General features: G+C 40.9%; 2 protein-coding genes across 2 annotated transcripts; both read left to right on the top strand.

Annotated features, from left to right (window-relative positions):
• Positions 1 to 290: 290 nt before the first annotated feature.
• Positions 291 to 1,323, top strand: LOC101090965 (olfactory receptor 5B3-like). The gene has a single exon (XM_045038160.1). It carries the CDS (start codon positions 291 to 293, stop codon positions 1,230 to 1,232), a length of 942 nt encoding a protein of 313 aa, XP_044894095.1. The 3' UTR covers positions 1,233 to 1,323.
• A 10,015-nt stretch (positions 1,324 to 11,338) lies between these two features.
• Positions 11,339 to 12,724, top strand: LOC101090718 (olfactory receptor 5B12-like). Its single transcript, XM_003993456.2, has one exon. The coding sequence runs from the start codon at positions 11,708 to 11,710 to the stop codon at positions 12,722 to 12,724; it is 1,017 nt and encodes a 338-aa protein (XP_003993505.2). The 5' UTR covers positions 11,339 to 11,707.
• Positions 12,725 to 15,156: the final 2,432 nt, after the last annotated feature.

The raw sequence follows: 15,156 nt of genomic DNA, 5'->3' as shown, positions 1-15,156 counted from the left end.
TACAAATTCACAGAATTGAAAAGTTGGAAAATAATTCATGGATATCTTTCAGTTTTAACAATGTCAAACTCTACAGATAATTTGTGCCTTAACTTTTATTGTCTAGTCCATACTTTAAATCTGGAGAAACCTGTGAGTAAAAATTATTGCTATCATGAAATATTTTGTACATATGTCTGTGTATACACAAACAATATGGAATGAATTTCACTTCAATCTCTCATTTGTTTATGACTTTGTTTCTTTATTTCTTATCACTACAGGGGATCTTGTGATTCCCAAAAAACACCATGAAGAACAACACAGAAGTGACTGAATTCATCTTGCTGGGACTAACCAGTGACCCAGAACTGCTGGCCCCCCTCTTTATCATGTTCACCCTCATCTACCTCATCAATGTGGTTGGAAACCTGGGGATGATGGCGCTGATTCTCTTGGACTCCCGTCTCCACACTCCCATGTACTTTTTCCTCAGTAACCTGTCTCTGGTGGATCTTTGTTACTCTACAGCTGTCACTCCCAAGGTCATGGCTGGATTACTTGTGGGAGACAAGGTCATCTCCTACAATGCATGTGCTGCTCAGATGTTCTTTTTTGTAGCATTTGCCACTGTGGAAAATTACCTCTTGGCCTCAATGGCCTATGACCGCTACACAGCAGTGTGCAAACCCCTCCATTACACCACCACCATGACGACAGGTGTGTGTGCTCGTTTGTCTATAGGCTCCTATGTTTTTGGTTTTCTGAATGCTTCTGTGGATGTTGGAAACACATTCCACCTCTTCTTCTGTAAGTCCAATGTGATCCATAACTTTTTCTGTGATATTCCTGCAGTTGTCTCTCTCTCTTGTTCTGATAGACATGTCAGTGAGCTGGTTCTTGTTTTGGTAGCAAGCTTCCACATCTTTTTTGGTCTTTTGGTTATTTTGATTTCCTACCTGTTCGTATTTACCACCATCTTGAAAATGCCCTCAATAGAGGGATACCTGAAAGCTATATCCACCTGTGCTTCTCACCTCACTGCAGTCTCCATCTTCTATGGGACAGTCATGTTTATGTACTCCCAGCCAACCTCCAGCCATTCTATGGACATGGACAAAATTGTGTCTGTGTTCTATACTATGGTCATTCCCATGCTAAATCCTGCGGTGTATAGCCTAAGGAACAAAGAGGTCAAGAATGCTTTCAAGAAGGTTGTTAAGGCAAACCTGTCTCTAAGCTTCACCTCCTAGGGTTGTAGAATCCACAGTGACCTGCCTTCTTCCCTGTCAGATCTTCTCCCTGCATTAACTTGCAGTTTACAGCCCACATTGCACTTAAATTACTGCTGTGATACTTTCCTCTTCAAAAGTCTCTCACTAAAAAAGAAGATAAAAAAGAAGATAATCCAGTTGTGTAATATCTGGATGAGAATAGCCATGAAGACCTTAAAGTGTTTAGAGCACTCTTGTCATGAACCTTAATTATATGTGATTCATTCACCTGTTCACATTTTTTCCACCACACGCCAATGCAAGTGTGTGTGTAAAATGCAGCTCAAACTCATGAAGGGAAGTGCATGCGAGGGTCCTCTATGTGCACATACACTCAAGAGGGGAAATTTGTTAAAAGAGGTAGCTGGAGTATGGCTAGTTTTTAATAAGAAAGTCAAAATAACTGTAGATCAGAGTATAAATTAATGTTCAGCATTTTTATTTTTTTTTCTAGTTTAAAAAAACAATTCTAAGAGTCCAAAATGAAGAAAACCATGACATGGATTTTTTAATAAAAGTATGTGCTTTTTTGTTGGAACATTTTTTTTCAGAGCTATATATCTGTAAAATCTTGAAGGAGTTCATCTTTATGTCTTCAGAAAGTCGTTTGGTAGAAGAAGTATGGTGACATGATAACTTTCAAATGCAAGAAGACCAGAGTATCAGAAAAGGGGATCAAATGATAATAGAGCAGTTTCTCAATTTTTCTGTAAGAACCCCAACTGTGTAAGATACATGCACTGAGTAGTGATAATGTTAGCTATTTTTCTCTCTGGAAATACTATGAAATGGCTCGTGTCTCTCACACAGGGATACTTTAGTTTCCTATGAGCTACGTCATGTCCTGCTTCTTTCCTACTTCCTCCGTCCTCCTCCCTCACACTGAGCTCCCTACTGTCCCCGGACAATCCAAACTCATTCCTGCCTCAGGGCCTTTGTACATGCTGTCGCCAATGCTCAGAAAGCTCCCTCACTTCCCTCAGGTCTTTCCTTAAATTTTACTGTACCATAGTCACCCCACCCCTATGGACACTGTTCCCAACTTACTTAATCCATCATAGTTCTAATCAGTACTCAGCTATTTCTATTTATTTGTCCCTTTTTTATTCACTTACCTTTCTAGAATGTACACTGCCTAAGAAGGGTACCTTTGTCTTCGCTACTAACAACTTCATCCTCAACATACAGCCTGTTTCACACTAATTTCTCAGTAAACATTTGTTAAATTACTCAATCAATTAATTAAACTCTGAGCCCAACAGTCGATATATTTGATAATATGGCTCATTACCTATTATATAATTCTTTAGAAAAGAATTTTAGAACATTTTATGAGACATAACTAGTTTTTCTTCTATTTTCTCACTCACTACTTATATTCCCCACTTTTGGAAAAAGTCATGTTTTCAAAACTATATTGCCAGATGGATAATATATAACATCTTTTAAATTAAAATTATCTCATGAAATGGCAAAGAATACATGAAATTAATTCTACCTACTAAATCACACAAAGTATATATACTTTCTCAATAGAGCTTTAGAGTAAGTCATGAAATCAGGTAAGGAGTATATTTCAACTTTATTCTTTTTAAATACTACTTTAAGTATTCTAGTAGATTTACCTCTTTCTATAAATTTTTCAATCAGCTTACTAATATTTCCAAAATTCTTCCTCACATTTTGATTGAGATTAAGTTGAACCTGTAAATCAGCATGAGGAAATTGGCATATTAAAGTCTCCTAACCCATGAACATGATCTTCCTCTCCTCCCGTATAACCTTTACTTGATTCTTTTCATTGGCATTTTTCATTTTCTACATTCTAGTATTGCACATATTAAGTTAGATTATACCTAATTGCAAATTAATGACCAAAGGGGCTCTGCACACAGTCCAGTCCCTCTACAGTGATATCATGTGGGACCATGTTGGGATTTCAGAGGCTAATGACTGGGTAGAGACTTTTAGAGACCTGGCGTTCTCAGAGGAACAGGACCCCTTTGGGAACATCCAGAGGTCCTCATCCAATCTATCTACAGAAGAAACTTAACTGAGTCTAGGGACTTTGCTTGAGTTGTTAAAAGAGCACACAGATATATTTGGCTTACATTGTCATAAGTTCTATAAAATAAAGTTCATACATTTCAGTATGCTCGTTCCTGAGAGTTTGGATAAATGTGTACAGTACATCACCCAGATCAGTATACAAAACAGTCCCATTCATCCGAAATTGTCTCCTGCTTCCTTTATGGTTAACCCCTCTCATCCCCCAGCTTCTCATAACCTCTGATCTGCTGACTCCCCCATATAGTTTTGCTTTTCAAATACAACATGCAACCTCTTGAGTCTGGCCTCTTTCACTTAGCATAATGCAATTAAGATGCACGCATTTCCTTGCCTGTATCAGTAGTAGGTTCCTTGTCATAAAGTTCTTTATTGAGATGTAACTTACATACCACAAAACGTACCAAAGTATGCAATGCGCTGGTGTTTAGTACTTTTACAAACTTGTCCAATCGTCACCCTGGTTAATTGTTGAAGACTTCCGTCACCTCACAAAGAAACTACATACCCAACCATCAGTCAAGGTCCATTGTTCTGCAACCTCCCACCAGCTCTAGGAAACCACCAATTTACTTTCTGTCTCTGTAGATTGGCTTAGTCTATATATTCCCATCATCCATTACATCGTAATGGGATCATTTTTGACCGACCTCTTCCACTTGTCATGATGGTTTTGAGGTTTATTCATATTGTAGCAAGTACTGGTACTTCATTCCTTTTTGTTGCCTAGAAATACTCCTTTGCAAGCATAAACCACACTTCGCTTATTCACTCATCACTTGATGGACCTTCGGGTACAGGTAGTGCTGGTGTTTTAGGTATGGGTGCTCATAGAACAGCCTTGCGGCTGGTGTGTGAGGAAGGCACAAACACAGATCTGGGGTCAGGTGTGTGGGCATTACCGTGGCAAGGGAGGCTCCAGGATCTCAGCTGCAGGTGCTTGTGCACTGTCCGTGCAGTTGAAGTAACTATCAAATAATGCAGAACGAAATTAAACAAGACCCAAATAAGTTGAAAGATATCCCACGTTCATGAGAAGGAAACTTCAGTTTTAGTTTACGACATCCCTGCGACCCAAAGTGATCCAGAAATTACACAGAATTCCTTTCAAAATTCCAGTAGCCTTTTTTGGCCAACACTAAACTGCCAATCTTAAAATTCATGTGGAATTGGAAAGGGCTCAAAATTGCCAAAGCAATCTTGGAAAACGAAGTCAGAGAAATCACACTTCTTGATTTTAAAACTCACTACAAATTTATAGTGATGAAAACAGCGTGGTACTGATGTAAGTGATGGGTCACTGGGTTCCACTCCTGAAACCAATACTGCACTGTATGTTCACTAACTTGAATTTAAAAAAATTAGTTAAAAAAAGATAGACTAACCAATCAATGGAGTAGAATTGAGAGTTCAGAAATACACCCATATATATGCAGCCAATTGATTTTTGCCGGGATGACAAGCCCATTGAAGGTGGAAAGAACAGCCTTTCAGCAAATGATATGAGACAACTTGATTTTCATACATAAAAAATAAAAGTTGTATCCTTACTTCACATTATATACAAAAAGGGAACTCAAAATGGATCAATGACCTAATATAAAAGCTAACCCATACATTTTTAAAGGAAAACATAGGGTTAAATTTTCACGACTTGAGATTTAACTACAGGTTTTTAAATATGACATCAAAAGCTTAAGCAATAAGAACAAGTAAAGTAATAAAACGTCATCAAAATAAAAAAAAAAAGTTGAATATCAAAAACACCAAGAAAGTGAGAAAACAATCCACAGGATGGGAAATATATTTGCAAATCACACGTCAGATAAAGATTTGATATTTAGAATGTATAAAGAGCTCATACGACTCAATAATAAAAAAACAAAGAACACAATTTAAAAATAGATAAAAGACTTTAATATACATTTCTCCAAAAAAGATACACAAATAATCAATAAGCACATGAAGGGATGTTCAAAATCATTAATTAAGATTGATATTTAAATACATTAAGAAATGTAAATTTAAAAAAAAATTTTTTTTTTCAGCATTTATTTATTTTTGGGACAGAGAGAGACAGAGCATGAACGGGGAGGGGCAGAGAGAGAGGGAGACACAGAATCGGAAGCAGGCTCCAGGCTCTGAGCCATCAGCCCAGAGCCCGAAGCGGGGCTCGAACTCACGGACCGCGAGATCGTGACCTGGCTGAAGTCGGACGCTTAACTGAGCCACCCAGGCGCCCCAAGAAATGTAAATTTTTAAAAAAGAAATGTAAATCAAAATCACAGTGAGATACTACCTTACACACGCTAGAAAGGCTATGTTTTTTAAGACCATATATATATTTTTAATTTTTTAATGTTTATTTTTGAGAAAGACAGAGTGTGAGTGGGGGAGGGGCAGAGAGCAAGGGAGACACAGAACCCGAAGCAGGCTCCAGGCCCGAGCTGTCAGCGCAGAGCCCGATGCAGGGCTTGAACTGGCGAACCGCAAGATCGTGATCTGAGTTGAAGTCGGACGTTTCACCGACTGAGCCACCCAGGTGCCCCAAGACTATATATTTTTTAAAGAAAACAATAAGTGTTGAGGATGTGGAGAAGTTGGAACAGTCACTGTGGAAAACCATTTGATATGTCCCCAAAATATAAAACATACAAATACTATGACTTAGAAATTCTATTCATAGGCATATATTCCCCAAAATTGAAAACAGGTACTCAGATACTTGTATTCCAATGTTCATTGCAACATTAATCACAACAGCCAAAAAATGGAAACAATGCAACTGTCCATCAGGAGATGAATGCATACATAAAATATATCCTGGGTGGCTCAGTCAGTTAAGTGTCCAACTCAATTTCAGCTCAGGTCATGAGCTCACAGTTCGTGGGTTCGAGCCCCATGTCGGGCTCTGTGCTAAGCATGAAGTTTACTTGAGATTCTCTCCCTCTCTCTCTCTCTCTGCCCCACCCCAATTCACATGTTCATTATCTCTCTCAAAATAAATGAAAAAACATTTAAAAAGGAGGTAATAAATGATAAGGGGACTAGTATTCAAGGATCCATTAAAAAGAAAGACACGTAGACAACAAAACACGAATAGTTTATTATATGTTGTGTTAGGCAGGATAGACCATGTGACATATGGTAGAAAATAGGCCCCCAAGTCCAGCGATTTAACACAGCAAAGATTTATTTCTTACTTCTGCTATTACGTGTGCGTCACAGGTTATCCAGAAAAGAAGTCTCTCTGCATGTGTTCATTCAAACACCCGGGCCAATGGAGGCTTTGCCATCTGTAGCTACCTTTTCTGGAACATGCTGCCTCCTCGGCCACCATGGTAGGTGGGAGGCATTACATACTTGTGCACTGGCTTGTCTATACTTCAACCCAGGAATGACACACATCATACTTCTTCTCCAGGCCGATATGTAGAACTAGCTCATGGCTCCACCTAGCTGCAGGGGGGGCAAGGAAGTGTGGGGAACAGATGTAATGTTTGTGTACTGCTAATTTCGTGCCACGGAATGTATCATTGCTTACTGATGATAAAATAGTAACACTTAAATTGATCGATCTCTTTTTTTAATGTTTTTTAAGTTTGTTTACTTATTTTGAGAGAGAGAGAGAGAGAACAGGGGAGGGGCAGAGAGAGAAGGAGAGAGATAGAATCCCAAGCAGGTTTCCTCACTGTCAGCACAGAGCCCAAGGTGGGGCTCGAACTCACAAACCAGGAGATCATGACCTGAGCTGAAACCGGAAGTTGGACGCTTAACCGACTGAGCCACCCAGGAGCCCTAAATTGATCTCTTGATATGTGCTAGACATCTCATTTAATCTTTAGGACTGTCCTATGAGGGATGTATAGTATTATCCTTGTTTTTATAGGTGATACTTTGAAGCTTTGAAAGACTGAATACCTTGGCCAAGGTCACCCTGCAACCGAACCAGAACTTGAAGCCCCATGACTGCTCAGCTGAAACTTGGCAGCAGCTAAACTGGACTGCATTGATAAAGGAGAGATAATTCCGCCTGGTGTTTGTGGTTACAGATGACTATGTGGGGGAAAGAATGGATCCATATCCTTAGTTCTAAACACAGGGAGGGAAATCCCCCTAAATATCCCCAAAACAGCTCTGCACTGGTAAGAAAAATCGGTATTTTGTTTAAAAAAAAATTCTTAGGGACGATTGTAGGCCCTTCAGAAAAATGTAGCTATTGGTATGCCTGGGTGGCTCAGTTGGTTAAGTGTCTGACTTCAGATCAGGTTATGAGTTCACAGTCCGTGTGTTCGAGCCCCGAGTCAGGCTGTGCTCAGACAGTGCAGAGCCTGCTTGGGATTCTCTCTCTCCCCTCTCTTTCTGCCCCTCCCCCACTCACACTTTCTCTCTCTCAAAAATAAATAAACTTAAAAACCAAAGATGTAGCTATGAGAAAGCCTGCGTGAGAGTCCTGACGTCACCTAAGCCAAGATTTTAGTGAGGTTTTTATTTTTGTTGCCTGGCGTGGCTGTGGCACCGCTGATTTGCTGACTGGGGGCTCCTCTCCTTAAGCTTTCATTCCCCCGTGTCTTCAAAAGCACTCTCAGCTCAAATACACACAGACATTATCTGATGGCTCCTATTAGGTTCAGGACCAACGCTGGATCTGGAGCCTCCTGAGATATCCACTCTCATGACACTAAATGTCCCCCTGTGATTTATGGGGTGAAAAGGTCATTGACTTGGCCCTGGTATTTGTAGGAGCACAAGCCCAAGTGATGTTCTAGAACACAGCGCTCCACAGGTAGGGAAGGAGCTTCTCCAGCATGATGCTTTCCTGGATGTGGACTTCTGGTCAAGAGTGTGGCCACGAAGGTTTTCCATACTCCCTGCCTTGCACCCTCCTTTGTTCCCAGAGCAAAAGTAAGTAACAAGAAAACACACAACCATAACCAATTAGAATGAAAAGGGGCTGTAGGAGATCCCATCGTGTTAATTTCACAAATGAGGAAAACAAAGCCCAAAGAGGTGAAATGGCTCGATCATAGACCCCTCGTTAGCTATAGCTCACCATTCTTTCCACTGATTGCAATCGGATATCTTGAATGAATGATTGAGGTCATAGAGTCATAAAGGGAGACCGTGCCTCCTGATCTCTCTTATTTAGAACATGCTAGAAGAGTAGCAGTGCAAATATCATAGCTCCCTTTCTGAATCTCAGGAGTTGTAGAATTTCAACATCTGTTTGGGCATCTCGAGTGAAGAGTCATTTCTTTTAGCATCAAAGTTGGAACTTTCAATATTATTGGCTGAATTTCCCTCAGGAACTGAGAGATGAGATAGACAATGGAAGGTTATGACTCAGATGGCTTGACTGAAATGTTAGCATCTTTTATGCTTTTCAAAAAACTTCCGTGTTTCCTGTCACATCAGAGCAGGAGAGTAGCCTGCAAGGGAGAGGCACAGGGTTTTGCATCTTGTGAATTAAGAAGATACAGCCAGCAGCGGATCTATACCCAACTGATGTTCAACAGAACTAGAATCAGAATTGGGCTTGTATTTGTGGTACAATCATACCCACACCCCTACACCTCAAACTCCCGGATCAAAAAGAGCTGTTTTGTGTTCTATTTGTACCTATAGACAGTATAGATATGGAATTTGCTCAAGATGTTGGCCATTCTTGGTACATCAATGGGATACAGAAATTAACTTTTTTCAAGATAAATGTAATCGGATTCTCATGTTTGTACATTTGGGCCAAATCTGGCAACTCTAACAAGCACAGACATTGAGAAATTGAGGAACCATTCTTGGGAGCAAGTAACTTCATCATCAGTAGGGTGTTCTGGCATATTCTGGGCACTTCCATGATCATTCTGTAATACTTCATACACACTTTTATAAAAACACTTGTCACTTTTGGGGGATAATTTCCAGAGCCGGCTGACTCTGTGCCTTTAAAAAGTCAGGAATCGAGTCATTCATTTTGTAATACCAGCTGCTGGTACAGAGGTGGCTTCTGTGCAAAGCCAGCTTTTGGGGGGGAGGGAGAACAAAAGGGAATTAACACTGTATACTTGGCATGAGCCAGGCATCATGTTAGTAGGGCTCCCTAAATCACTTAATTTCATCTTTTCAGCTGTATAAAATAGATACATTGGGAACTACATGAACTGGGTGTTTCACAGAAAATGAACTGAGGTTTGCAGAGTTTAAGTAATGTTCCCAAGGTCACATCCCATCCAGGGTGCTAATCACTGAGTAACATTTTATCTATTCTACTTGGTGTAAATAGTCACCTTAGGCTCTTCTTCTTAAGGGTTATAATATGTCTATAACCTAACACATTTTTCCCTCTCTTTCCTTTAGAGTTCTACCAATTACTTTTTTTTAAATATGAAATTTATTGTCAAATTGGTTTCCATACAACACCCAGTGCTCATCCCAAAAGGTGCCCTCCTCAATGCCCATCACCCACCCCCCCTCCCTCCCACCCCCCATCAACCCTCAGTTTGTTCTCAGTTTTTAAGAGTCTCTTATGCTGTGGCTCCCTCCCTCTCTAACCTCTTTTTTTTTCTACCAATTACTTTTGCACATCAATCCCTAATTGAGATTTTGATTGTGCCATGGATTTTGCTAATTACTAAGACCTATCTGCCTATAATTGTCTATTTATACTATTGAGTGAGTCTATTTATACTATTGAGCTTCATACTTTTGTCCATGATGTTTCTTCTGCCTGGTATACTAATAGTGGAGGAGACAGCTTGAATTACTTGAGTTCTTGCTGTGTAACTGACGTTATTTTAAGTGTTTTTGCATGATCTAAGTAATTCTATTCATCTGCCTCAAAGGATGAAAATTGTTATCATTCCCACCTGAAAGATCAGGAACCTCAAATACAGGAAGTTTGATTAACTCGACCCACTATTTTGAAAAAGTTGCTTAATGTTATGGATTTTAGACAATATTGCCTGAGTTCAAATCCCCAAGCATACTACCAGATTTGTTACTTAGGCAAGTAACTTACTTCTTTAAGCCTCAGTTCCTTTTGAAGTACAAAGCGAGTAATAATAGAGCTTGCCTCCCAGAGTTGCTAAATGTACTCAATGCGTTAATATATGTGAACGGCTTAGAACGGTTTCCTGACACAAAGTAAGTACTACAGAAGTATTGCTATTATACTAACTAATAATTCTCATATGTCTGGAATCTCCAAAACCACAACTCAGGTGTAATCATCTCCAGAGAGGTTTCCTGAGAGTCTGTGTTGGGCTTACCATATATCTTGGAAGTATATCTACTTCCAAAGTGCCCTGGGCATACATAACCTCTACTTTAGAAATACGTTCTGATGAACATATCTTTGGGATAATAGATCTCTCCCACTAGATTATTCTTAAAGACGGGGCTGTATCATGTCCTTCCTTCAATATGAAGGATTTTTAATCTAGGAGAAATGTATGTGATGGATTCCAGAGTCAGAAGGGTCTCTGGGGTTGAGAGGGCTTCTCATACTGTAATCATGGCAACCACAGTAAGCTGTTAGCTAAACTGCCACTGGAGGTGAGGACAACCAGACACACAGATAACATGGATGGACACCCACGGCTTGGTCAATGGTACAAAGTCCCTAGGCGAAAATGAAAGTAACACTTTCACCTCCCCCACACTCTCCCTTCCACGAATAAAGCAAAGACATCAATGGTGGTCAGAGATGGAAAACATCAACCTAGGAGAAAAATAAGGACCGTGACATAGAAAACAACGAAAGTTTTGCTTCAACCTTTTGAAAAACTGTTACTTCTTTTTTAGAGTTACTGAAAGACACCAATATCACTAAGCATGTGCCAGAAATCATGACGTTTCCCTCAGGGGCCAACGGTTGAAGTGGAGCAGCCAAGTGAGGACCCTCATGAATTAGAAAGTGAAGAGTGGGTGTCCCTAAAGCAGGATCCCAAATCACTGTACATCTTCAGCCATTATGAACAAGTCAGTGAAGGATCCCGCAGAGAGAAGAAGTGTGTTTGATGAGGCTTGCCATTGCATATACCAGTGACTGACAAAATGTTTCTTTTCTCTTCCTTTTTGTTGATTAAGCTTTCACGAACTTGGAATAAGAGTGCTTGCAAGATACGGCAAGTAGTGAGAGTCCTGTTGGTTTAGTGTAATAGAGGATGCCGTACAACAGACAAGCTGAAATGTGCCTCCAGAGTCATAACACCGTCCTCTATGGCGGCCATCAGCAAGGACATGTCAGTGTCCTTCCACATAACTTCTAGATGAACGGCTTCGCTCAACTCACCCCCACCCAGTGTGCAGTCCAGCTTGCTGCCTGTGGGTTCCTGCCTTTGACAGAAAGCTGACACACGTGGGCCAGAGACACCATTCACAGTCAGTGAATGACCAACAGCCATTATCTTGTGTTTGCTCATCTTGTCATAGACGCCTCTCGTGATTCCCAAAGGACTTTGATGGAGAACATTTCAGAGGTGGTGGAATTCATTCTTGTGGGGCTCACAGATGCCCTGGAGATGCAGGTCCCTTTGTTTACCATCTTCACTATCATTTACCTCATCATTCTGGTTGGGAACGTTGGAATGATCGTGTTGATTCTGTTGGACTCTCGTCTCCACACTCCCATGTACTTCTTCCTCAGCAACCTCTCCCTCGTGGACTGCGTTTATGCCTCGGCTGTCACTCCCAAGGTAATGGTGGGGTTTCTCACAGGAGATAAGATCATATCCTACAATGCATGTGCTGCACAGATGTTCTTCTTCTCAGCCTTTGCCACTATTGAAAGTTTCCTTCTGGCCTCAATGGCCTTTGACCGCCATGCAGCCGTGTGCAAACCTTTGCGTTACACCACCACCATGACAAGTGCTATGTGTACCTTACTGGCCACTGGATCCTACATCTGTGGACTCTTGCAGTCTTCCATCCATGTTGTTTTCACTTTCCACCTCTCTTTCTGTCATTCCAATGTAATTAATCACTTTTTCTGTGACATTCCCCCAATGCTGTCTCTCTCTTGCTCTGATATCTACATGAATGAGATTGTGCTCTTCACACTGGCAGCATTCAATGTCTTTTTCACCCTCTTGGTTATCTTGAACTCTTATCTGTTCATTTTTATTGCTATCCTGAGGATGCGCTCAGCTCAGGTGCAGAAGAAGGCTTTCTCCACCTGTGCATCCCACCTTACCACTGTTTCCATCTTCTACGGGACAATCATCTTCACGTACTTACAGCCAAGTTCTAGTCATTCCATGGACACAGACAAAATGGCATCCGTGTTCTACACCATGGTCATCCCCATGCTGAACCCTTTGGTCTACAGCCTAAGGAACAAAGAGGTCAAGGGTGCATTTCAGAAGGTGGTTGGAAAAGCAAAGTCTTCATTGGGTTTAGCCTACTAAATAGAAATAGCATGCAAACCATATGACAACACTTCTCTTGGACTTCTAGTATCTAAGAATATATTTTTTTAATTCTTTCTTGTCTTTCATTTCTCTGAGTAGTTCCCTCCCAAACGAGACTAGTTTTGTTCATGCTTTGGGATTGTGATTGCATAGGACAAAAATTGGATATCTTTTACCAGAAAGAGGATGGTGCTTCTATCTTAAAACGAAGATTACAAGCCTAGATACTTTGAGATCCCACACTACATTGGTCTAAAGTGATTTGCAGGTGAATCTCATAAGTGTGTGATACCAGAATTACATTTGTAATTACTAAAACTCAAAATAACCATGATTTTTGTACATAGTATAGAGATATGGTTCTCGGACATTCATTCTCTTAAGAATTACCTTGAGGGTTGCCTGGGTGGCTCAGTCACTTAAGCGTATGATTTCAGCTTAGGTCATGGTCTCATAGTCCGTGAGATCCATGAGGTCTGTGAGTTGAAACCCCACATCAGGTTCTGTGCTGACAGTTCAGAGCCTGGAGCCTGCTTCTGATTCTGTATGTCCCTCTCTCTCTGCCACTCCCTCACTCACCCTCTGTCTCTGTCTCTCTCAAAAATAAATAAACATTAGGGGCGCCTGGGTGGTGCAGTCGGTTAAGCGTCCGACTTCAGCCAGGTCACGATCTCGCGGTCCGTGAGTTCGAGCCCCGCATCGGGCTCTGGGCTGATGGCTCAGAGCCTGGAGCCTGTTTCTGATTCTGTGTCTCCCTCTCTCTCTGCCCCTCCCCCGTTCATGCTCTGTCTCTCTCTGTCCCAAAAATAAATAAACGTTGAAAAATAAATAAACATTAAAAAAAAAAAAAAGAATTACCTTGAGAGAGGCTCCTGGGTGGCTCAGTTGGTTGAGCATCCCACCTCAGCTCAGGTCACGATCTCATGGTTTGTGGGTTCAAGCCCCACATCAGGCTCTGTGCTGACAGCTAAGAGCCTGTAACCTGTTTTGGATTCTGTCTCTCTCTCTCCCTCTCTCTCTCTCTCTCTCTCTCTCTGCCCCTCGCCTGCTTGTGAGTTCTCCCTCCCTCTCACTCGCACACACTCTTTCCCTCTCAAAAATAAATAAATAAAACATTTAAAAAAAAAAGAGTTACCTTGAGAGATGTTGAAATGCAGAATTCCAGGAGATAATTCCAGATAATCTAATTTAGTATATTTCTGGTAGAGCCCAGAAATCTGTATAATCATCCACCATTATCCACATGTACCCGGATCCTGAACTTAGCACAAATGCCAGTGGGGAGTATAGATAATGAGGGATACTATGTGAGTTTAATCTATTTAGTTCCTGAATTTCAGAGAAAAAAACAGAGTTCAGAGGGTGAAAATATACCCATCCCTATTCCTTACCTGTGTTCTAATAAAGCTCATATAAGAGAGTCTGGATAGGAAAGTCTGCCTACATTCTTAACAAGCTTCCCCTTTATTTCAGAAGAGGTTGGTGTGCAGGTTGCACTTTGAGAACTGTTTCCTGAGACCAGTGGTTCAAAAGCATCATTACAAGGCGAACAGCATCAGCTTCACCTAGCACTTTTTAGAAGGTGCCAATTACAGAAACCCCCACCCCAGACCGACAGAACCAGAAACTCTAGGACTATAAGCCAGCTATTTGCATCTTAGCCAGTCCTTCTGGTGATTCCGAAGCATACTTAGGTTTGAAAACCATTGGATGCAACCCAGAAACACTAACCTAGAACAGTAGTTCTCAACCTTGACTGCACATAACACTAATCTAGAGGAGATTTTTTTAAATACTGCTGCCTGGATCCCAGCTCCAGAGTGTAGGATTTAATGCATCTAGGGATAAGACCTGAGCACCAGGAGATTGTCAAATGCAACCACTTCCCCAGAGCCTGATACAAAGAGGAGATTGAGACTCCCTCCCCCCCAAAAAAGATGATATTTATTTATCATCTAGTGTCTACGCATTATTTGCATATGTGAGCTCATTCAGATCCCACACTACCTCTGAGGTGATCAGCCAGGTAGAGAGGAGGAAATGGAGGCTAAGACACAGGCAGATGGTGGCAAAGTGAGAACTTTGAACCCAAGTCTGTGGGACTCCAAAGCACACTCTCTCCAGTTTAGTTCCACTAACAATCGTTTAACACCATAACACCATGTAGAGGGCATAAGGAATACTAAGATGAAGAATCATTCTCTTTTATCAAGGACCACGAGTCTTCTCAGTATAATACAATTATCTTTGTAATAAATCACTAGGACTCAAAGGGACATGAAGAGTCACAATAATATTGAGCTAGCATCTCCTTGAAACTGTTTAAATATCCTTTAATGTGGACATTCTGAAGACCCCAAATCCCCACTGCTCATCCAAGCTCTAAGTAGGAGGGTATTAAGCAACATAGGTTTTTGAGGTCATCAGAC

This window comes from Felis catus, chromosome D1, assembly GCF_018350175.1.
Source record: "Felis catus isolate Fca126 chromosome D1, F.catus_Fca126_mat1.0, whole genome shotgun sequence".
NCBI classification, from domain to species: domain Eukaryota; kingdom Metazoa; phylum Chordata; class Mammalia; order Carnivora; family Felidae; genus Felis; species Felis catus.
This window is presented reverse-complemented; position numbering and strand designations above follow the sequence as displayed.